General features: G+C 42.3%; 2 protein-coding genes and 1 long non-coding RNA gene across 3 annotated transcripts; all 3 read right to left on the reverse strand.

Moving 5' to 3' along the window:
• Window positions 1-1,656: 1,656 nt before the first annotated feature.
• On the reverse strand, window positions 1,657-13,583 carry LOC138957782 (epidermal retinol dehydrogenase 2-like; the record flags this gene model as incomplete). Its single annotated transcript, XM_070328835.1, is given in 5 exon segments — window positions 1,657-1,782; window positions 2,901-3,145; window positions 4,571-4,714; window positions 5,849-6,018; window positions 13,376-13,583. Coding segments are annotated over 5 exon segments (839 nt in total), but the record flags the coding sequence as incomplete, so codon positions are not given.
• Window positions 13,584-16,954: 3,371 nt separating this feature from the next.
• On the reverse strand, window positions 16,955-19,899 carry LOC138957780 (ice-structuring glycoprotein-like; the record flags this gene model as incomplete). Its single annotated transcript, XM_070328834.1, is given in 2 exon segments — window positions 16,955-18,256; window positions 19,686-19,899. Coding segments are annotated over 2 exon segments (1,037 nt in total), but the record flags the coding sequence as incomplete, so codon positions are not given.
• An 803-nt stretch (window positions 19,900-20,702) lies between these two features.
• On the reverse strand, window positions 20,703-23,721 carry LOC138957781 (uncharacterized). Its single transcript, XR_011453186.1, has 2 exons — window positions 23,635-23,721; window positions 20,703-21,761 (listed from the first exon to the last, which is right to left on the reverse strand). It is a non-coding gene; the product is annotated as an uncharacterized lncRNA (long non-coding RNA).
• Window positions 23,722-24,031: the final 310 nt, after the last annotated feature.

Consider the following 24,031-nt stretch of genomic DNA (forward strand, 5'->3'; position numbering starts at 1 on the left):
ATATCTCTAGTCTTTTTAACTCTCTGAACGTGTTTTTAATCCAAACATATCATATCTATATGTTTTTGGAATCAGGAACCGACAAGGAATAAGATGAAATTGTTTTTAAATCGATTTCGGAAATTTAATTTTAATCATAATATTTATATTTTTAATTTTCAGAGCTTCTTTTTAATCCGAATATAACATATTTATATGTTTTTGGAATCAGAAAATGATGAAGAATACGATAAACGTAATTTTGGATCGTTTGATAAAAAAATAATATTAATTACAATTTTCAGATTTGTAATGACCAAAGTCATTAATTAATTTTTAAGCCTCCAAGCTGAAATGCAATACCAAAGTCCGGCCTTCGTCGAAGATTGCTTGGCCAAAATTTCAATCAATTTGATTGAAAAATGAGGGTGTGACAGTGCCGCCTCAACTTTTACAAAATGCCGGATATGACGTCATCAAAGACATTTATCGAAAAAATGAAGAAAACGTCTGGGGATATCATACCCAGGGGGCGGGGATGTAGCTCAGTCGGTAGCGCGCTGGATTTGTATCCAGTTGGCCGCTGTCAGCGTGAGTTCGTCCCCACGTTCGGCGAGAGATTTATTTCTCAGAGTCAACTTTGTGTGCAGATTCTCCTCGGTGTCCGAACACCCCCGTGTGTACACGCAAGCACAAGACGAAAAAGATCCTGTAATCCATGTCAGAATTCGGTGGGTTATAGAAACATGAAAATACCCAGCATGCTTCCTCCAAAAACGGCGTATGGCTGCCTAAATGGCGGGGTAAAAAACGGTCATACACGTAAAATTCCACTCGTGCAAAAAACACGAGTGTACGTGGGAGTTTCAGCCCACGACCGAAGAAGAAGATACCCAGGAACTCATGAAAAATGTCATAAAGATCGGTCCAGTAGTTTACTCTGAATCGCTCTACACACACACACACACACATACACACACCACGACCCTCGTCTCGATTCCCCCCTCTATGTTAAAACATTTAGTCAAAACTTGACTAAATGTACAAAGGAGGGCGTCTTAAAATGGGAGTACATTTATAGAGTTTATGAAAAATCACCTGTGAAAACAGGGTCTTAAAAAGGAGGGAGTCTTAACCCTTAGGCTGGTTGTCGCGACATATGTCGCGCTACTTTACGTATACTGTCACCTGGTTGTCACGATATATATCGCGCTACTGGCTCAGTCTGTTTGGTCGGTTCCGATTACCTCCCATGGATGCGAAAACCTATATGACCGCTTTTCTTTATTTTTCTCTCTGTTATTTCACCAGTGGCTGTGTAACATGTGTTACAGAATTGCACCAGTGTAAGGGTTAAAATGGGGGGGGGGGGGGGGGGTCTTAAAAGGGGGGTTCTGTAATGGTATGATGTATGTGTAGTATGACACTCACACACATTGACAACACTGTGTAGGCTTGTATAGAAATGATTACACTGTATTGTAGACAAGACTAAAAGGTACGGTTGAATATATACAAGCACAAAGTAGAGAGCACTGATGGTAATAGACTGGACACTGTGGAAGCTGAATGCAGATCATTGCTGCAGACGCAGAGCTAAGCTGAGGCTGGCTGTGTGGCCAGGCTATATGGATATTCATGACCAGATATCACTACAGGTTCCACTGTGCAACTCACCCTCTGGCAGCGTAAGCAAAGTAGAGGAGTCGGGGCAGGATGATCATGGCCTGGTTGCACAAGATGGCGTCCATGAACTTGTTCACCGTGTCCTCGGGGTCCAGAATGGGCAAAAGAGCGGGAAATCTGAAACGCAAATTTTGTATGAATGCGAAACTGATAGACAACCCTGAAAGTCCAACAAATGGTGTACTCACCCTGACACAACCGTCGTACGAAGAAGTAGAAGAAGGTGTACTCACCTTTGGCTAGTGATTCAGAAAAATTACTAGCCAGAGAGCAAACTTTACTAGCCAAACCAACAATTTGTTTCAGCAACTCTACTCACATTTGGCGAGTAGATGAACTTTCTTTCTTTCTTTATTTGGTGTTTAACGTCGTTTTCAACCACGAAGGTTATATCGCTACGGGGAAAGGGGGGGAGATGGGATAAAGCCACTTGTTAATTGTTTCTTGTTCACAAAAGCACTAATCAAAAAATTGCTCCAGGGGCTTGCAACGTAGTACAATATATTACCTTACTGGGAGAATGCAAGTTTCCGGTACAAAGGACTTAACATTTCTAACATACTGCTTGACTAAAATAGGTAAATTCTTCCCCCTAACCCGCGGGGGGTCATTATGGGGTTAGTGCTAGGACTGGTTGGTCCGGTGTCAGAATAATGTGACTGGGTGAGACATGAAGCCTGTGCTGCGACTTCTGTCTTGTGTGTGGCGCACGTTATATGTCAAAGCAGCACCGCCCTGATATGGCCCTTCGTGGTCGGCTGGGCGTTAAGCAAACAAACACAAAATCTCTAAACAGCGCTCTGCCTCATTTGTTTAAGATTCTCTTAATCAAAAAAACAAGAAATTATAGTCCCACAGAATATTATTTTTAGCATAGCGTCGTATTTCCATAATCATACAAAACTTGAATTTAAAATACAGAAATGTCAGTTTAGGGAAAGTTTAATTTTAGACAAAACAAAACATTCACAAGTACATCCGCCTAAACATCTTGCAACTTGAGGTCAAACTCAACACATACTCATGCAGATACACACACACACACACAAACACACACACATACACACAAACACACACATGACAAAACAAAACATTCACAAGTACATTCGCCTAAACATCTGGCAACTTGAGGTCAAACTCAACACATACTCATGCAGATACACACACACACACACACACACACAAACACTGACACCCACCCACACACAAATAACCACCACAAGAATCATTCTAACTTTGTGTTGACGCCATCAAACATGCCAGTGTTGATGAAGTAAGGGCAAATAACTGTAGTGTGAACACCAGTCTTGCCCATGGTGGCCAGCTCGAAACGCAGCGACTCGTCAAAGCCCACCGCCGCGTACTTGCTGGCGCAGTAGTCAGCAAGGCCCGTAACTCCAAAGAGACCTGCAGAACTGGCTATGCTGACAAGGTGACCCGAATTCCTGGCTAGCATGGCTGGTAGGAAAGCTTTGACAGTCTGAAAGGATCAAAAGCATGATTAAATCAAATGCAACACAGAAGAACATGACAAAAATGTTTATTGAACAACTTGAATAAATGTACATATACAGAGGAACCCCCATTTTAAGACTTCCTCCCTTTTAAGACCCGGTTTTCTCAGACTTTTTGATTCATATCCTCTGTAAATGTACCCCCATTTTAAGACTCCCTCCTTTTTCAGACCTGATTTTCTCAGATTTTTGGAGGTCTTAAAAGGGGCCGGGTGGTTCCACTGTACAAATAATACGAAACACTCCCATTCTGTCTGCCATTCGCTCGACTACACAGCCTGACGTTTGCTCACACAGTCTAACATGACCACATGTAAATAACATGTGAGATCATTGTCAATGCATATATATGAGAGTTGCTGTAAAAATATGTAATTTAATGACCTAGATTCTGCAGTAAGATATAACATGTTCACGCTTGTCCGCTGGTAGGAAGGCTTAACAATAACAGTCTGAAAGAATCAAAAGCATGAATTGAATTTAACACAAGGCGTCCTGCATCAACCAAAATTGACCTGTACTAAAAAAAAAAGAATACATTAAACATTAAGGGTCACACAATCTGACAGCATCAAGTGAACACCGAGTCCCCTGCTGACATTTGTGACCCGTTCTCACTGGCGGAATAAGGTGGTGAGGGTCAATATGGTTGAAATTCCCTTTTTTGCTGTTTCAGAGAGAACTATGCTTCATTTACCTGCTACAGCCTGCATTTAGTCAAAATCATCCCCCAAAAATGTGTTATACACACATGCACACACACAATCATCAGGGATCGCGCTAGGATTTTTCAAATGGCGTACGTCTTATGCAATGTCGGCCAAAAAACGCGTAAAGCAGAACCGATTTTGCGTCACACTATAACACAGTTAAATCATGACGATGTGCAAAAAAACGAGGACAACTTTCACTGCATGCCGTTTTGAATGAATCAAAGACAGGCTTGAACTGAAAGTGTCTCTCGGCCTAGATTTGGCGCCACACGCCCAGTGCATTTTGGGTGTATGTTCTGTTTCAGAAAACCGACCGGCGTTGCTTTGTGTCGCTTGCGACACTCTTATGCCGAGAGCACGTCACCTCATTTTGTTTTATCCAAAACAGACTTTAGATTTGAACTCGCGGGCTTGTGCTATGTTTGATCCAGAACAGACTAGAGATTCTAAACTCGCGCGCTATAGTCTGATTCAGTATTGGGATGTGCTGCTGAGCATGCCGTTTTGAATAGAAGTTGTTTTGCGTACGCGTTATGCATAAGCGCCGGGAAAATGCGTGGGCAGATTTTAAAACGCGTCAAATACGCAAAAAACATGCGTTAACGCGATCCCCGAATCATGCACACAAGAATGTGCACAAACACAGATGTATACACACAAACACCTTTGCATACTAACCCAGAAGTGAGCGTTAGCGTTGACTTCCATTGTCTTCTCCACCAGTTTGTCAGGACAGTCTAAGAACTTCCGTCCCGTCACGATGCCAGCGTTATTCACCAAGATGTCGATCGTCCCAAACTCCTCCTTCACTTTGTCAGCTGTCTGAGTACAGAGGAATAAACCTCCCTTCTCAATCAATCAATCAATCAATAGGACGCTTATATCGCGCATATTCCGTGGGTACAGTTCTAGGCGCTCTGCAATGATGCCGTGTGAGATGAAATTTTATACGGCCAGTAGATTGCAGCCATTTCGGCGCATATTTACCTTTCACGGCCTATTATTCCAAGTCACACGGGTATAGGTAGACAATTATTAACTGTGCCTAAGCGATTTTGCCAGGAAAGACCCTTTTGTCAATCGTGGGATCTTTAACGTGCACACCCCAATGTAGTGTACACGGGGGGTGTTCGGACACCGAAGAGAGTCTGCACACAAAGTTGACCCTGAGAAATAAATTTCCGCCGAACGTGGGTTTGAACTCACGCTGACAGCGGCCAACTGAATACAAATCCAGCGCGCTACCAACTGAGCTACATCCCCGCCCCTTTTAAGGCTTCCCCCCTTTCAAGACCTTACTTTTTTGAGATTTCCTGTTCATTATCTCTTTAAATTTACCTCCATTTTAAGACTCCCTCCATTTTAAGACTCCCTCCATTTTAAGCCCTGATTTTCTCAGATTTTTGGAGGTCTTTAAAGGGGGGTTCCACTGTATTATTTTTCACAACGTTTGGTCACAATGACGGCATTATATATTCACCAAGATGTCAATTTACTTAGTCAGCTGTCTGAAAGTATAAAGTGTCCTTATTCTTATCTTTTCACACGTTTATTTCCCACCGAGTCAAGTTTTGTCCAGTTCAACTGTTCATTCAAATGAGTTCAAAAGAAAGGTTTCTGGGGAACTTGATGAATCTGAAGAATCTGGGGAATCTGCTGTACCTTAATCTAGACACACACGGAATGATTTGCTTGGAAATCCACCAAAAGTATTGTTATAAATCAAATCAAAGTGAGTGAATGTGCTTCTTTTCGATGTTGGAAACAAAAAGTAGCGAAGCAGCGCCCCTGAGATTGAGGCGGAAAAACGTTTATTCCTATACGGATGGCGTGGGTCGTGTACGACCCATACTTTTTACATTGAATCCTTATTTGGAAAGTACGATTTGCACACGACCCACATCATCCGGACTCTGTAGTCCAAAGCGTGTTCCGGTGAAGGTTAAGTTGACCTACCTGGTAGACCTGCTCCCTGTTGGACAAGTCGACAGTGTAAGCTTTACACGCCACTTCAGCCTGGAACTCCTTGGCAAGCTTTTGGACCGCCTCTCCGTTGATGTCCCACAGCACCAGGTCACAGCCCAGATCCTTGAAGCGAGTCGCCATCATCTTCCCCAGACCGCTTCCTGACAGACAATATCAATAATAATGATAATAATAAACCACTTTCCTATAGTGCAAGTCCCGATTCACAGCTCCAAGCTCTTTACAATTCCAATAAACACCTCACATGATACACACCCAGACACGAGCAGAGAAGTTTTGATTGTGAAACACACATACACTCACAGTCACACACACACACACATGAACTGGGAGTGTGTATGTACATGAACAGCACTAGCTCACACAGTCACCGTCACACATACACACAAATATATACACACACATGCTCCTGCACACACACACACACAAACAGTTTGAAGGCAAAAAAAAAAATTTGTCTGTTTCTGGTCACAAGACCGACCCTAAATTTCGGCGCCGACCCTAAACTTTTTTTTTCCAAACTCAAAAAATTTTCCCATTTGTCCAAGCTCAAGATGTAAGATGTCTCAAGTCTTCTTTTCTGTTTCATCATGGAAATATCAGACCAGGTAAACAAAGAAAAACATGTCATACTCTTTCAGTCTTTGTCACAGATTTGTAAATGTGTTGAGTGTCTTGTCTCTATGTATAGTGTCAGTGAATCCAGTCTCTTTGCGCGATTTTTAAAGTTAGTTTTATTGGTCTACATTTGGGGGAAAAAAAAAAAAAAAAAAAATCCCAACCTACCTACCCTATTTTTTTTATAGTCCAAGCAAATAAGAGAACAACGTTGAAGTGACAATGACTAGGTTTAAAATGTCCCTTATCAGAAAGTTCAACCTCAGTCCTTTGATGTTTATTAAACACATTTTCATATAAAGTTGGCGCTTCATATGGAAAAGTGGCTTTGAAATTGACCCTAATCCTTCTTTGGGCTCTGTAAATGTCGTTTGGGGCTATGGTTGTAAAACGGTGTCTACTGGTCACCCCAATGTATAAACTGAAAACTCTTTCTGCACCAGAACACGCAGAAAGGATTGTATCTGCCTGATGTCTGATGCTTTTCAAAATCCCCAACCACTAACACCTTCAAAACGGACATTAACTGACACTGTTGTTTTTCCCTATATAATCCTTACTATTTTTCCGAGACGTCGTCGTGTTGTGTATAGCTTGCCACAACCTCATACATGGTCCTAAAAGTTAAAGTTGAAGAAAATACTAAAGATAAATGAACAAGCTGACGCAGTGTCATTCGCACCGTGAATCCCCCCATGGGAACATACTAAAGTCTGGTTCCAAATAGGCTCAATTTCCTTCTATTTCTTTGTATTTCTGCCTCGTAGGGGTAGGGGTGTTCAAACCAAAGGCACCTTTAAACCAAAATTCAAATCACACATCTTACAATACTAAGACACTCAGCAGTGAAAGGGTGTCTGCTGGTAAAAAATTCCAAACAATCCTAAAAGTACTTCACTACTAAACGTGCTTTTAAAAAGAGCCGTTATTTTTCCCTCTATAATCAGTATTGTGTTTTCTGCGAACATGTAGTCTATTTAGATGGTTGTCATGTGCACATGAGTTGCTAAAGCGTTTTCAGTTGGGCATATGTCGAAAAGCAAAGAATTAGCCCTTTGAAAACCATCAGAACTGTCACACAAAAATAACATTTACCTATCTCACCAACTGACCAAACATAGGGCTTTTCCTTATGTATTATGTATTGTCGTGTTTTTTGTAGCATACTTGTGAAAACAGCCACCACTGTTGTAAATGATACTTTAAAGAGCATTATTTCATTTTTACAGTTGAAGGACAACCTGGACTGCCGTATATTACAGCTGTTTTACAATCAGCCAAAATTTTCTTAACAAACGTATGTTAAGAACAACTCCCATAGTGAAATTGAAGGAAAACAAAGTGAAAACCCCTCTGCCATAGAGGAGCTAAAGAATCAACAATAAACGACTGCATGGATAGCTTGATGCACGAATGCATTGCGGACATGTTTGTCTCCAACCAAGAGAAAGTTCCAAAAAATCCCTTTTGTGCTTCTTATTATACAGTGACGTCAAAGACAGCCTTTTCTGCTGTTCATACATTCAGGGGTTATGGTTACACTAAACGACGTAGTTGTAGCCATACTGCCATCCAGATTTATTTTTTCCTTGCGAGCAGTCACAGGGTGTTTGTGCTGTCTGCCAACCGTTAGATGACCCCGCCCAAGTCTGTTAAGGGACCGTTTGACCGTTATAGAACGCGTCTTTTTGATTTTTTAGCACATTTGGAAACGGTTGATTTTTATCCCTACCATTGTTTCCAAACATTATATAGGAATGTTTTGTGAACAACGGATAATAGCCGCTACTCGCATGTGTAGCAAAAGTGAGCGTACATACTCACCCTGGTCGTACAGCCGTTGTCCGTTGCCCGTCTTCATCTGTCTGTACAAATCATTACCTTTGGATTTTTCTCGAACGCTATGAAGTGAAGAAACACCAAATGTTGCAAAATGTTGTATGACCCCAAGAGCTCAAAAAAGATACTTGAGAACTTTGACCTTACCTTAAGGTCAAGGTCACAGGGAGAATGAATGTGGTCTAAAAACTGCAAAATTTCACATTGTGCCAGTTTTCTGGAAAACAAATTAAAAACAGCGGGCTTAGTTTTGTATGGTATACAAGAAAAAGAAAGCCTTATCTTCTGATACCATTTTGGTTGACCTCGCTTCAATTTCAAGGTCACAGGAGTCCTTCAAAGTTGAATTGTATACATGTTTTGAAGTGACCTTGACCCTGAACTATGAAAAAAATCTTTCAAACTTCATAATTGTGTGGGGCACATGTTATATACTGATATTGAGCCACATTTAGTCACATATCATCAAGGTCAAGGTCACTTTGCCCCTTATGAAATGTGACTGAAACGGGCAATTGAATCACTAAAAGTGACAATGTCTCTTTGTAGAAAGTGCCAATAAGTATGTTTATGCTTCCTATGTCTTGAATTGATAGCCTTGTGATGTGTGACCTTTGATGATCTTGACCTTGGCCAAAGGTCATGTGTAATTTGGTAGGAAAAATCTGTAAACCAGTTCTAATAGTGTACAATGTCCTTGCCAGCTTCAGTTGTTAGACCTTCACCTTCAAGGTCACCTGAAGGTCAAGGTCACTTTAAGACAAAGGTCAAGCATGAGAGTCGCATGGGCTTTGCTTTGTTAAGATTTTTTACCAAGACACATGGATTTCTTTACCCGGCTTGGTCACATTTTTCATAGGGGTCAATGTGACCTTGACCCTAACGATATGTGACCAGATGTGGCTCACTATGAAATTCTAACAAACGCCCCACTCAGTGTTTAAGTTTGTAAGAGATATCGTCCATAGTAAAGTTAAAGGGGCAAGCTCACATCAAAATATGTCTACAATTCAACTTTGAAGGGCTCCTCTGACCTTGACATTGAAGCGAGGTCAACCAAAATGGTATCAGAAGATAAGGCTTTCTTTTTCTTGTATACCATACAAAACTAAGCCCGCTGTTTTTAATTTGTTTTCCAGAAAACTGGCACAATGTGAAATTTTGCAGTTTTTAGACCACATTAATTCTCCCTGTGACCTTGACCTTATGGTAAGGTCAAGGTTCTCAAGTATCTTTTTTGAGCTCTTGGGGTCATACAACATTTTGCAACATTTGGTGTTTCTTCACTTCATAGCGTTGGAGAAATATCCAAAGGTAATGTTCAGTACAGACAGATAAAGACGGGCAACGGACAACGGCTGGACGACCAGGGTGAGTATGTACGCTCACTTTTGCTACACATGCGAGTAGCGGCTATTATCCGTTGTTCACAAAACATTCCTATATAATGTTTGGAAACAATGGTAGGGATAAAAATCAACCGTTTCCAACTGTGCCAAAAAATCAAAAAGACGCGTTCTATAACGGTCAAACGGTCCCTTAACAGACTTGGGCGGGGTCATCTAACGGTTGGCAGACAGCACAAACACCCTGTGACTGCTCGCAAGGAAAAAATAAATCTGGATGGCAGTATGGCTACAACTACGTCGTTTAGTGTAACCATAACCCCTGAATGTATGAACAGCAGAAAAGGCTGTCTTTGACGTCACTGTATAATAAGAAGCACAAAAGGGATTTTTTGGAACTTTCTCTTGGTTGGAGACAAACATGTCCGCAATGCATTCGTGCATCAAGCTATCCATGCAGTCGTTTATTGTTGATTCTTTAGCTCCTCTATGGCAGGGGGATTTTCACTTTGTTTTCCTTCAATTTCACTATGGGAGTTGTTCTTAACATACGTTTGTTAAGAAAATTTTGGCTGATTGTAAAACAGCTGTAATATACGGCAGTCCAGGTTGTCCTTCAACTGTAAAAATGAAATAATGCTTTTCAAAGTATCATTTACAACAGTGGTGGCTGTTTTCACAAGTATGCTACAAAAAACACGACAATACATAATACATAAGGAAAAGCCCTATGTTTGGTCAGTTGGTGAGATAGGTAAATGTTATTTTTGTGTGACAGTTCTGATGGTTTTCAAAGGGCTAATTCTTTGCTTTTCGACATATCCCATGACATATCCCCAACTGAAAACGCTTTAGCAACTCATGTGCACATGACAACCATCTAAATAGACTACATGTTCGCAGAAAACACAATACTGATTATAGAGGGAAAAATAACGGCTCTTTTTAAAAGCACGTTTAGTAGTGAAGTACTTTTAGGATTGTTTGGAATTTTTTACCAGCAGACACCCTTTCACTGCTGAGTGTCTTAGTATTGTAAGATGTGTGATATGAGTTTTGGTTTAAAGGTGCCTTTGGTTTGAACACCCCTACCCCTACGAGGCAGAAATACAAAGAAATAGAAGGAAATTGAGCCTATTTGGAACCAGACTTTAGTATGTTCCCATGGGGGGATTCACGGTGCGAATGACACTGCGTCAGCTTGTTCATTTATCTTTAGTATTTTCTTCAACTTTAACTTTTACGACCATGTATGAGGTTGTGGCAAGCTAAATACACAACACGACGACGTCTCGGAAAAATAGTAAGGATTATATAGGGAAAAACAACAGTGTCAGTTAATGTCCGTTTTGAAGGTGTTAGTGGTTGGGGATTTTGAAAAGCATCAGACATCAGGCAGATACAATCCTTTCTGCGTGTTCTGGTGCAGAAAGAGTTTTCAGTTTATACATTGGGGTGACCAGTAGATACCGTTTTACAACCATAGCCCCAAACGACATTTACAGAGCCCAAAGAAGGATTAGGGTCAATTTCAAAGCCACTTTTCCATATGAAGCGCCAACTTTATATGAAAATGTGTTTAATAAACATCAAAGGACTGAGGTTGAACTTTCTGATAAGGGACATTTTAAACCTAGTCATTGTCACTTCAACGTTCCCTTCACTAAAGTGGCTAAGATGCCTGGACTATTAGCAATGTTACCAGAAACAGACCATTTTTTTGGGGGGCCTAATATATGAGTTGTTCTTTGCTACTGGTCACAAGTGGGGGTCAGCTCACACGGACGCATTTTTCAATACAGTCTAGGGGAGAAACTGGTCACAAAGCACCCAGTACATGCCAGAGAGATAGGAGAATCGGCACAATCAAAGAAAATACCAAAATCATTCAATAGATATGGAAATATTAAGATTTACTGTGAAAATGCCAGCAAAAATGGCGTCTAAAAACGGGAACGCACACTTGGTGCGTCTTTGAAGACTTACCTCCCGTTCTGTGTTGTTGATAATAGTCGTGTTTGTGCTGTTGTTGTTGAAATAGTATCTAATAAAACTGATGCAGTTCTTGAAATGTTGCAAATTATTGTTGTCTTTGTGAAATGCGAGAGTGTTCTGAGGCGTAATCTGCATACGGCTGATGTCCCACATAGGGTACCCCACTTCGATCAGCGTATCACTCCAAATGAGCTTCATAGCAGAAAAGCAGATACACTACCAACACACTGCATAACAGATCTACAAGTCTGAGCCAGAATCATTGAAATTTACTTTCTGTATAAAATATTGCAATCAAATTTGTTCACGATGTCCCACAAATAACGCAGGTTACCCTCGCCTTCGATTCAAAGTAACTCCAATCTGACTTAATTACAATCGAAACGCAGATGACGAACTGATTCACCACAAATTTGTGGTATTTTACACACAAATTTCAACTGTGTTGTTTCGCGATAAACAGCCATAAACAAACAAATGTGGCGCCGTCACGTCGCCTTGGAAGGAATAACGCAGGTGACCAAGGCTTGTTTCCGATACCTGTCTGATTAAAATCATCGTTTTTTCACGAATGACGGCTCTTTGGCAGATCTGGTGAGTTGGAAACTGTCTATGAATGTTTCATTTAATGTCAAATGCGTACATTCTTGTCGATATTGTTACCTTTGGGCTCATAAATTAAGTCAATCGTCGTGTTGTCCGAAAGTGACTTTTGTCAGCATAGAACTTACTGTGCTTTGATCATTGACTGAGAAGAATCTTCCGATGACACTAGTTCATTTCACTACGCGACTGCAGATCTGCAAGGAAACTTATGGCAGGGGAAATAAGCTTAACTGAAGACGAATAAGCGGAGTAACTGTTCTTCAACGGATTGCTCTTACACTGATCTAAATATTTAGATCTTGTCGTCTGCTAGTCTGCTAGTAAGTAGTCTTCGGTCATGTGAAAGTCACATCTATTTCGACTGTGTGCATCGATCCGTGTAGTGAAATGTTGATCTTTGATGATTTGGCAACATAACTTCGCTAAATGTGCTTCGAGTGTATCTCCCCGTTAACCGCATTTGAAAACGTCTTTTAACAAGACCATGTTTCGACAGCCCAGACGGGGAGGATCCTCGATAGCTCACAGGGTATATAATGTTTTCCGCCGTTTTTTGAAGAATCCTTTCAAATTTGCTATTCCAAAAGTACCTTATAACACGACTCGAGTGGCAAAGAACATTCTCTGCAATTCCTGTCTCAGTCCGTGCAGCCGTTTCGGGTCCTATCGTCATCATACAAACATACACACAGACACACAACTCACAAGAACCAGCTTTAAAAGTTAGATTATGTAGGAACCATGTGAACCAGTGATTTTTTCTTATGTACAACAGATACTACAGTATTTCTGCTTTATGAAAAGCAATATTTCAAAAACAAAACTAGAGATTTGAATTTTGACCACTTTTCCCCCTTTCTGTCACCAGTACTGAAGAACAACTCATATATATATATATGTTAGACAACTAAAAACGTGCACACGCAGGCTGACCATTCAAACCCCACATAATGAAATCACTGCATTATCATTAATGAGAATCGACAGTAAAATAGAAGGTTCTTTTTTTTTTGCCATTTATTTCAAACCGAAACTAGACATACATCTACCGGCCATTTTCAGGTATCAGTGACACCCACAGACAAAATGTTACCTGCACCGGTGACAAGCACTTTCTGGCCTTTTACATCCTTCCTGAGCCAGCTTCGGGGTAAGAAGAACTTGACGATGGCCTCGCCCCAGAAGTAAAACACTTTGAAGAGTACCGTGAAGAATTCTAGAATGCTTTCGAGCACAGAATCCGCCATGGTTGCAGCTCTCGTGTTCAAGCAGGCGAACTTTGGTATCTTTCGCAAGGGACGTCAGTGTCGTAGCCGGATGAAAGAAAACGCCGGAGTTACTGTTCTTGGTCTGTTTCGCTTTCCGTTCTTTACTCGGCGGCTGTATATTTTCTTCTTTCTTTTTCTTAGATTTTGTTGTGATCCTGAAGTATGAACCGAGGGCGTGTGTGTGTGTTTGTGTGTATGTTTGTGTGCTTGTGTGTGTGTGTGTGCGTGTGTGTGTGTGCCGTGTGTGAATCAGAAGTCAGAATCAGAATTTATTGTCATTAAAGCACAGAGCCTAAGTGTGTGTATAGTGTAAGTTATGAGTGTGTGTGTGTGTGTGCTAGTGTGTGCCAGTGTGTGTGTATGGTGTGTCGCGTGTGTGTGTGTGTGCCGTATCATCGTTTATCGGTGTTTTGTCTCTGATTTTGGTGTGTAGGTCCTGTTGTCACAGTTTTATGTCAGGTGAGTTTGTCTACATGCATTTGTTTGTTTGCGCAAGTTTTTCCACTGATTGCTATTTATTCCGGCCTAGCTATTTACACGGAGCTGTCGGTCTGTCTGCCTAAATTATGTCCCTGCCTATCACTGACCTGTCTGTGATCAGTCTGTATTATATCTTCCTATTTGTCTGTCCTTTTCCCGCTTTGTTTCAGTGATGATTTTTTTTCTTCGCCGATCTTTCTATTTTCTCATTGTTTCTGCCTTTTTCCCTCGCCAGTGATGAGTTATTATGCATGGACCTTAATTAATCATGACAAAACCAGGCAGTGAGTGCGACACATTTCGGGCGACGATGGCGGATACATATCGACTTCATACATGCTGTGCGAATTGTTGAGAGGTTACCAGGACATATACCCCCCCCCCCCCCCCTTCCATCCTCAACCACACATCCCCACGTTCCCACCACAAAAGAGAGAGAGAGAGAGAGAGAGAGAGAGAGAGAGAGAGAGAGAGAGAGAGAGAGAGAGAGAGAGAGAGAGAGAGGGAGAGAGAGAGAGACACTGACAATGACAATGAAATGATAAGGGAGAGAAAGAGACTGAGTGGCTGTGTGTATGCCGTGTGCGTGTGTGTGTGTGTGTACGTGTGTGGGTATGTGTGTATGTGTGTGTACATGATGTCGGAACTGAATTGTGTCAGTGTGTAGGGGGACAGCCGTGTGTGTATGCAGGGCCGGACCAAATGAGTTGTAAGGGGGGGGGGTTCCTCCTTTTTTGGGGGGGCAAATCAGCGAAGTGGCGAAGCCACAAGCGTGCGCCTGCAAAGCAGGCGCGCGAACTAGGGGGGTCCGGGGGCATGCTCCCCCGGAAAATTTTTGAAAAACGGTTAAAATCTGTGCAATCTGGTGCATTCTGGGCCTTGTTTTGAGGGTTAAGAGCAGCATTGTTTTGGTGCTAAAACTAGTAAAAAAACAAGTCGCGTAAGGCGAAAATACAATATTTAGTCAAGTAGCTGTCGAACTCACAGAATGAAACTGAACGCAACGCAACGCAGCAAGACCGTATACTCGTAGCATCGTCACTCCACCGCCCGTGGCAAAGGCAGTGCCCGTGGAATTGACAAGAAGAGCGGGGTATTCGTTGCGCTGAGAAGGATAGCACGCTTTTCTGTACCTCTCTTCGTTTTAACTTTCTGAGCGTGTTTTTAATCCAAACATATCATATCTATATATTTTTGGAATCAGGAACCGACAAGGAATAAGATGAAAGTGTTTTTAAATTGATTTCGAAAAAAAAATTTTGATAATAATTTTTATATATTTAATTTTCAGAGCTTGTTTTTAATCCGAATATAACATATTTATATGTTTTTGGAATCAGCAAATGATGGAGAATAAGATAAACGTAAATTTGGATCGTTTTATAAATTTTTATTTTTTTTTTACAATTTTCAGATTTTTAATGACCAAAGTCATTAATTAATTTTTAAGCCACCAAGCTGAAATGCAATACCGAACCCCGGGCTTCGTCGAAGAGTACTTGACCAACATTTCAACCAATTTGGTTGAAAAATGAGGGCGTGACAGTGCCGCCTCAACTTTCACGAAAAGCCGGATATGACGTCATCAAAGACATTTATCAAAAAAATGAAAAAAACGTTCGGGGATTTCATACTCAGGAACTCTCATGTCAAATTTCATAAAGATCGGTCCAGTAGTTTAGTCTGAATCGCTCTACACACACACACACACGCACACACACACGCACACACACACACACACACACGCACATACACCACGACCCTCGTTTCGATTCCCCCTCGATGTTAAAATATTTAGTCAAAACTTGACTAAATATAAAAACAACACTCAAAGCAAGGTACATGCTTTTTCCAGGGGTGGGGTTCCGGAACCCCTGGAACCCCCCCCCCCCCCCCCCCCCCTGGGTCCGGCCCTGGTATGAGTGTGCGTGTGTGTACTGTACGTGTGTGTGTGTGTGTGGTGTGTGTGTGTGTGTGTGTGTCTGTGCATGTGTGAAATTGTGTGGGTGTGGGTCAGTGTGTGTGTGTGTATGTGTGTGTGTGTATGTGTGAAATTGGGTGTGAGGGTGGGTCAGTGAGTGTGTGTGTATGTGAGTGTGTACATCAGTGTGCGTGTGTGTGTACTTTAGTTTGTGCATGCGTGCGGTGGGTACGTGCGTGCGTGCGTGTGTTTGTGTGTGGTTGGGTGGGTGGTTGCATGCGTACGTGCGTGCGTGCGTGCGAGCGAGCGTGCGTGCGTGCGTGCGTGCATGCGTGCGGGCGTGCGTGCGTGCGCGAGGATGTGCGCGAGGATGTGCGTGTGCGCCACTCTCAGTCACCCCAAGCATTCAAACGAGCACTTAAAACGCACCTCTTCAAGAAATACAACCCCTGATTTTGTTTTCTCAGTCCATCAGTAGACTACATGTAGTGTATTTGTTGTTTTAGTGATAATGTATATAAACATCTAGGACTGTTTTCAGCATTGTTGTCAATAACATGTTCTGTTGATTAAGGGTATTCAGCTGGTATTTCCTTGTTTTTTACTACCTATTTTATTCATGTTTTTATTACTTAGTGGAAGAATCTTTTGTAATGTATGTTTGATGGTGTATGCTTTTAATTAAGCGTTGTTGACTATGAATGTAGATGTAAATGCTTGTATAACTGTGTTTTAATTTTAAATGTGTCAAGCGCAAAGAGCATAATTGTAAAGTTATGATGTTGCGCTATATAAATGCTCATTTATTATTATTATTATTGTGTGTGTGTGTGTGTGTGTGTGTGTGTGTGTGTGTGTGTGTGTGTGTGTGTGTGTGTGTGTGTGTGTGTGTGTGTGTGTGTGTGTGCGCGAGTGTGCGTTTGTGCGTGTGTTGTCATCCTCATCTGTTTTACATACTTGAAGTACTTTTTGATTTACTTTCAAAAGAATACGCACACACAAATATCAGTGATTATTTATTGTCAGTACATATTTAGCGCATCAACTTTTGATATCTCAAGACGCTGATTTAAAGCGGAAATCTCTTGGGGTATAGTATCAACTTGGGATGACTTTCTTGTCTACCCATCCGAGACACCAGCTCCAATATCAATCCGTTTGCTATCATGCATGTCGGGAATACCAGGGACAAGGTGCACTAAAAAGTTACCAACTGGGTGAGAACCAGGCACTGGGTCGAATTGGCCGGTTAAAACTAAGATTTGTGATTTTTAGCAATTTCACCCTGTTGGTAAATGTTTATGCACATCACACTGGTGTCACGAACTGAAAACCCTAACCTTTGGTTCGTTCGGTCAAAGGGTCGCATTTTTTAAGTCCAAGATTGGCGCATGCGTATTAACAGCATTGAAAGGGATTGTTCAGCAGAGTTTTCAGTTCGTGACACCGGCTCTTACTAGTCTAGTGTCCCCTATTTGAGGCTTAGGCCGGCGTGGCTGCAGCGACCGTGGTGACTTGTTGCCCGTCTGCAGCGGCCGTGGTCATTGCCGGGGTGGATGCAGCGTCAGGGATCATTGCCGTGGTGGGTGCAGCGTCAGGGATCATTGCCGTGGTGGTTGCAGCGTCAGGGATCATTGCCGTGGTGGCTGCAGCGTCAGGGATCATTGCCGTTGTGGTTGCAGCGTCAGGGATCATTGCCGTGGTGACTGCAGCGTCAGGGATCATTGCCGTGGTGGTTGCAGCGTCAGGGATCATTGCCGTGGTGACTGCAGCGTCAGGGATCATTGCCGTGGTGGCTGCAGCGTCAGGGATCATTGCCGTGGTGGTTGCAGCGTCAGGGATCATTGGCGTGGTGACTGCAGCGTCAGGGATCATTGCCGTGGTGGTTGCAGCGTCAGGGATCATTGCCGTGGTGACTGCAGCGTCAGGGATCATTGCCGTGGTGACTGCAGCGTCAGGGATCATTGCCGTGGTGGTTGCAGCGTCAGGGATCATTGCCGTTGTGGTTGCAGCGTCAGGGATCATTGCCGTGGTGGTTGCAGCGTCAGGGATCATTGCCGTGGTGACTGCAGTTGCTGCGGTGGTTGATTGTGCGGCTGCAGCGTCCGTGATGAGTTCCTGGGTTACCGCAGCAAGCGGCGTGCTGGTTGGCTCGGCAGCGAGCAGGGTACTTGGCTCAGGGGGCGGGGCGAGCGTTGTGGTGGGCGGGGCGACGGCCTGGTCGAAAACTATCTGAACGTTGTTGACGAACGCCGCGGTTGCCTGAGGGTCCAATCCTAGAGCTCTTGCCAGACGGAGGGCAGAACTGGAGAAAAAAATATATGGATCCAGTTTTGGATGCAATTTGTGTAAACATTCTACAGATGCACTCGCTTATAAAAAAGCTTGCTATCTATAAAATAGCTTCTCTTAGCATATAACCACGTCATGTCCTAGGTAGTCGCTAGCACTGAGGGGGAGGGGGGGGGGGGTCAGAACTCTGGCCAAGAATGAAGCCGTGAAAATAAAGATAGAACTGTAGAACTGCAGAATGTGTGAAACTGTTGCCAGAGTTTACAGAAATTGTGTCATATTTCAGATCCACCAAACTTTCGAATAACTACAAAGCAGGACAGACTGACATGGGTACCCGTTAACAAATCCATTCAACAACACAAATGTGACCCTCCACCACGAAATGAGTCGCATGTCACCTCGCGCGGTTCTGCGCTAGGCTTGATATAAGTCCGGAGAGTGTCTGGTAACAGTGTGAGGGTCACCTTAGTCACAGGCTTATAACTCAAAAAGTTTTTGCTCTTTTCTAAAACGGTTTTCACCACTGGATAGAGCATAAAAAAAACTCGTTAGGAAAGTGTAAAAATATGAAATCATGCAAAGGTGACATGCAACTCATTTCGTGGTGGAGGGTCACAAATGTCCATTCGGCACAAAGAGCAAGCTGGCTGTAGATATTTGGCAAATTTGCATGCTAACTGTTATAGAGTGTAACGATACTCTCAGTCATCCAAGGTAAAAACGTCAACAGATATTTGGGAACTGACAAGATGGTCTTCATGGTACATGTCTATTTAAGTTTGAATCAGGGACAACTTGTTGAAAAAACCAACGCAATTAATCAAATGACTTAACATACACATTATAAGTCTTATGCCACATATGAAACCTATCTCCATGGGAGGCAATCATCTTGTTGCAATTCAGAGGACAGTATTCAGTGGTTGTTTCCCTTGTCAGAGTATAACAGGGTTTTTTCGTGATAACAACGTACGAACCTGATACGTTTTATGCCCGTCGAAGGCTTAGATAGACGAATTCGGGACTTAACTCTGTCGGGGTTTTATGAGTTGAGGAAGAGTTGCTGTCCCTTGTTTTGCTTAGCACATAGAAACTTTGAGGCAAGGTACACGTGACATTGTAGGCTTGATTCAGTGGCTCCACAGTAACAAAGGAAATCAACTCTTCCATAACCCATAAAACTTCACACACACACACACACACACACACACACACACACACACAGAAACACATACACACACTGAGAAACACGTCCACTCATGCAGTCACACACACAGAAACACAGACACACACACACACACAGAAACACACACACACACACACACACACACACGTCTGGATTCTCGGTCTAAATTGACTAAACGTAAAAACTTATTTCCGAGTTATATCTGAGCATCGCCTATTGAGAGGAGGAGTTTATAAGGAGGAAGTGTACTCACTTCAAGAGGGTAGCCTGTGCCCTGGCGAGCTGTCTGGCCCTCCCCCTCCCCTCACTCTCAGCCGCGGCCCGGGCCTCTGCTGCCGCCTCCTCAGGCAAGCCCCTCCTTGGCCCCCTCCCTTGCCTGTTCTCTTGTCCGTTTCCTTGCCTGTTCCTTTGTCCATTTCCTTGCCTGTTCCTTTGTCCGTTTCCTTGCCTCCTGCCTGCCCTCTTGCCTGCAATAATGAATAATTATGGTGGGTTTTTAACCTATAATTAAATGATTGAGGATGAAATTTGCTTGTTCATGCTTGTTATATTCTCTCAGTTGCCAGGAGAATGGATCCGAATAACTCTCATTTACTCTGTTACACATGGCGTATGCATTCAGAGCGCTACCGGCACGGTTGGCCTAGTGGTAAGGCGTCCGCCCTGTGATCGGGAGGTCGTGGGTTCGAACCCCGGCCGGGTCATACCTAAGACTTTAAAATTGGCAATCTAGTGGCTGCTCCGCCTGGCGTCTGGCATTATGGGGTTAGTGCTAGGACTGGTTGGTCCGGTGTCAGAATAATGTGACTGGGTGAGACATGAAGCCTGTGCTGCGACTTCTGCACTCTAAACAAAAGTGTTCCACTCCTGAACACCCTTTCTGTAACCACTTCTGAACACCCTTTTAGTAGAACACTTTTGGAACACTTTTGGAACACAAAAAGTGTTCTATACACAAAAAAGTGTTCCAAAAGTGTTCCAAAAGTGTTCCAAAAGTGTTCACATCTGAACACTTTTAAGTGTTCACCCTGCTGTAACCACTTCTGAACACATAAAAGTGTTCAGGTCAACACTTTTAGAACACTTTTGGAACACTTTTGGAACACTTTTGGAACACTTTTAGAACACTTTTGGAACACTTTTAGAACACTTTTGGAACACTTTTGGAACACTTTTAGAACACTTTTAGAACACTTTTGGAACACTTTTAGAACACTTTTGGAACACTTTCATCCTGCACTGTCATACAATTCAGAAAGACATTAAAATCAAATTTTGTGAGCAAAGAAGCATTTTTAATTGACAAAAAGAAATGTCTGCAGCAGTCGCAGAACAAACGGGTCTGGGGTAGGAATTGTTGAACACATAATATACCGAGCAACAAAATTCGTCATTGTTTGATTGACAAAATCTTCATCAATTATAGAGTTAGAATTATTAAACTACAAAAGTTTAATGAAGGCATGTTTGACCTTGCTTTTGTGTGATTATTTTGATGCTGTGACTGTTTTAACACACAAGACAAGCAGGTTTATCGTAAAACACATAATGCGCGCTCGCAGCACGTGCAAGTAGAGCAGGAGAAATCTGATATGTGAGATGTGTTCACTAATGCATTAGCAACCAAAAGAGACCATGGCACGCTTGCTGCCAGTCTCACTTTTGAAACAGCCAGGATGCCAAGATTGACACCACCAAAATGCCAGGTCGATTTAAAGCTGGGGGTGATCCAGAAGCGCTGGCATGTGCTTTAAACGTGCATGTGTCAACAGTTTATCACCTTCTGCAATGTTCTGGTGACATTGGAAGCACTGCAGTTATGCAACGCGGTAGATTTTTTCGCATTACCCCAATAAGACAAGATCGCAATTTCCTTCCACAACGTCTTCGACATCGATTCAATTCAGCCGCTGACAATACCAGGAACATCACTGGTAGCAACCAGTGTCCGATCAGTGGCCAGAGAACGCGATGAAGGCTGACTGAGCGAGACCTCCAAAACTTCGTTTTGTCCCGTGTGTTGAAACAATCGCAGCATCAAAATACTCACGCAACAGCTGTGTCAAACATGCCTTCATCAAAATGTTGTGGTTTGATAATTCTAACTCCATAATTGTTCGAGATTTTGTCAATCAAACATTGCAGAATTTTTTCGCGTTTCTTTTGTTGCTCGGTATATGTTGCTATTAAATAATATGAACGGAGCTCTGGTAAACCCCATCTTGAAAGTTCACACACGAAAGTCCGATAACAAAAACACCCTTCAGAGTTGGGAGGATTCCAGGCCCTTGGTCTTTGGTTTAGTTTTCAACTCGCTGTCCGGAACATCCTGTTCGAAATAAAAGTGAGTTTTAGAACATGATGCATTTCCAACTCTTAACAGGTTTGTGTTAAACGTTTGTACTTAATTGATAACACTGAAGTGTAAATCTTAACTAATAGTGGACTTCTTCTTGCTGTCAGCAGATCTCCAACAATCGCAGTTACAGGTAAACTTTTTTTTATTCCAGAACGGGCATAGGTCACATAACAGAACAAATACGTCACGTCCAATTCGCTCTCACCTTCCCAACACACAATGACACTCGCATGCACGCACATGCACACACGACTGAATGTAAAAAGTAATCCCTCTTGAAGCAGGAGTCTGTCCCTAAGAACAAAAAGTAGAATTAAAATAGGTCTTTCGCAAGGATTTCATTAGCGCGTGGCCACTCTGGAAAATGGCACTCTACAAATTGTTTATATAAGGTAAGCAGTAAACCGTACTGCTAATGTGGCGAGGCCTTGAGCACGCCCGTTTTCCTTAACTCGTTCTTAACCTATGTGAACCCAGGGAAAACACCTTGTCAACAATCACTGGAAGCCAAAGATCACTGTCGCAATTAATCGTGAACTCCGATGAGTTTTAGTTTAAAGAAAAGGGTGTCATATTGAATGCACCCTCTAGTAATCCGTTTGTAAAGAAACTACCTAAGTTTTGTTGGTTTGATCTAAACAATGAATTATAAGGAAATCATTTATTATGTAATGTATTCTATATTATAGAATGCATTCTATAACGTCCCGAACTGCCTTCTATGATAAAATGCATTCTATTTACACAAAATACCAAAATGCTTTTTATGATAGAATGCGTTCTTTAACGTCCTGAAATGCATTATAATTTATATGCATAATGTCCCGAAACTACAACAGGCCAGCCCCGCAAAGAAAAGCAGAACTACACACACACACACACACAGCCACACACACGCACAGAGGGAGAGACAGAGAGAGAGAGAGAGAGAAAGAGAGGGAGAGAGAGAGACAGACAGACAGACAGAGAGACAGAGACAGAGAGACAGAGAGAGGGACAGAGACAGAGACAGAGACAGAGAGACAGAGAGAGAGAGACAGAGACAGAGACAGAGAGAAAGAGAGAGCTGTGTGTGAGAGTGTTTGTAGATCTGCTTTCGAAGCAGGGACCATACCGAGCTGGCCTGTAGCAGTTTTGTGGCGCTTTATGGAATGCATTCTATCATAAGAATGCATTCTATCATAAGAATGCATTGTTGGACGTTATAGAATGCATTCTATAATAGAATACATTTCTGGGCAAATGACAAGTATGATTGAATGCATTCTATATCATACAATATAGAATGTGTTCTATGATATGGAATGCATTCTTTAATATAAAATGCATTCTAATTTCTATCATAATTTTCTAAAATATTTCATTATTTAGATCAAACTAACCAAAACTTACAAACGGATCGCTTTTAACTCACGTGATCTCAAGCTAAACCTACGTGAACCGAAGGAAAACACCTTGTCAGCGACCATTGGAGGCCAGCGATCACTGTCAAAACCAATCATAAACTCCGATGAGAATATTTTCAAAAGAAAAGGGTGTCATATTGAATGCACCCTGCATACACAGTTAGCGGCAATGGCAGATCCAAGCGGATCAGCAGCGTGTTGTCTGTTGGCCATGCTTTGACTAAAGCTGGCCTCAGTGTTTACGGCACTACTCTACCATAACGAATGGAAATTCTGAGTAGACTAAGTTCAGGAAAATTTTTTATCATTGCAGGCCTCAGCACTCACTGAACTTAAAAATATGTATATTTTTTCCACCTTTTAAGGAGAAGACTGCAAAATAAGGCAGCATTCTCAAAATGTAACTGCGCTGTATCCCACAGAAAGCTTAAACTTACATGAAGTGCATCCACAAGGTTTCGTCGCATTACTGTTAGCTCCATCTCCAGAAAGTGAACTGCCTCAGCGAAGCAGTATGGTTCCTGCACACACAAGATGCATGTTAAGAAATCAAACACTATTTTACTGAAGTTCCACATCGTAGCAACACTGAAAAGTGTTCTGATTCTCATACTTTTGTTTATTGTGAAACTGTGTATCAACATTTAGATTTCTGTCAAATGTGGAAGGAGAGGGGGCTGGCTGTGTGTGTGTGTGTGTGTGTGTGTGTGTGTGTGTGTGTGTGTGTGTGTGTGTCCACATATGAGTTTGGCGACTGTCTGGTGTGTTTTGCACGGAGATATTAATTTTGAAACAGAGTATTTCAGCAAATAGTATAATCAATGATTCCGCAAC

This window comes from Littorina saxatilis, unplaced genomic scaffold (assembly GCF_037325665.1).
Source record: "Littorina saxatilis isolate snail1 unplaced genomic scaffold, US_GU_Lsax_2.0 scaffold_1590, whole genome shotgun sequence".
Classification (NCBI taxonomy): Eukaryota; Metazoa; Mollusca; class Gastropoda; order Littorinimorpha; family Littorinidae; genus Littorina; species Littorina saxatilis.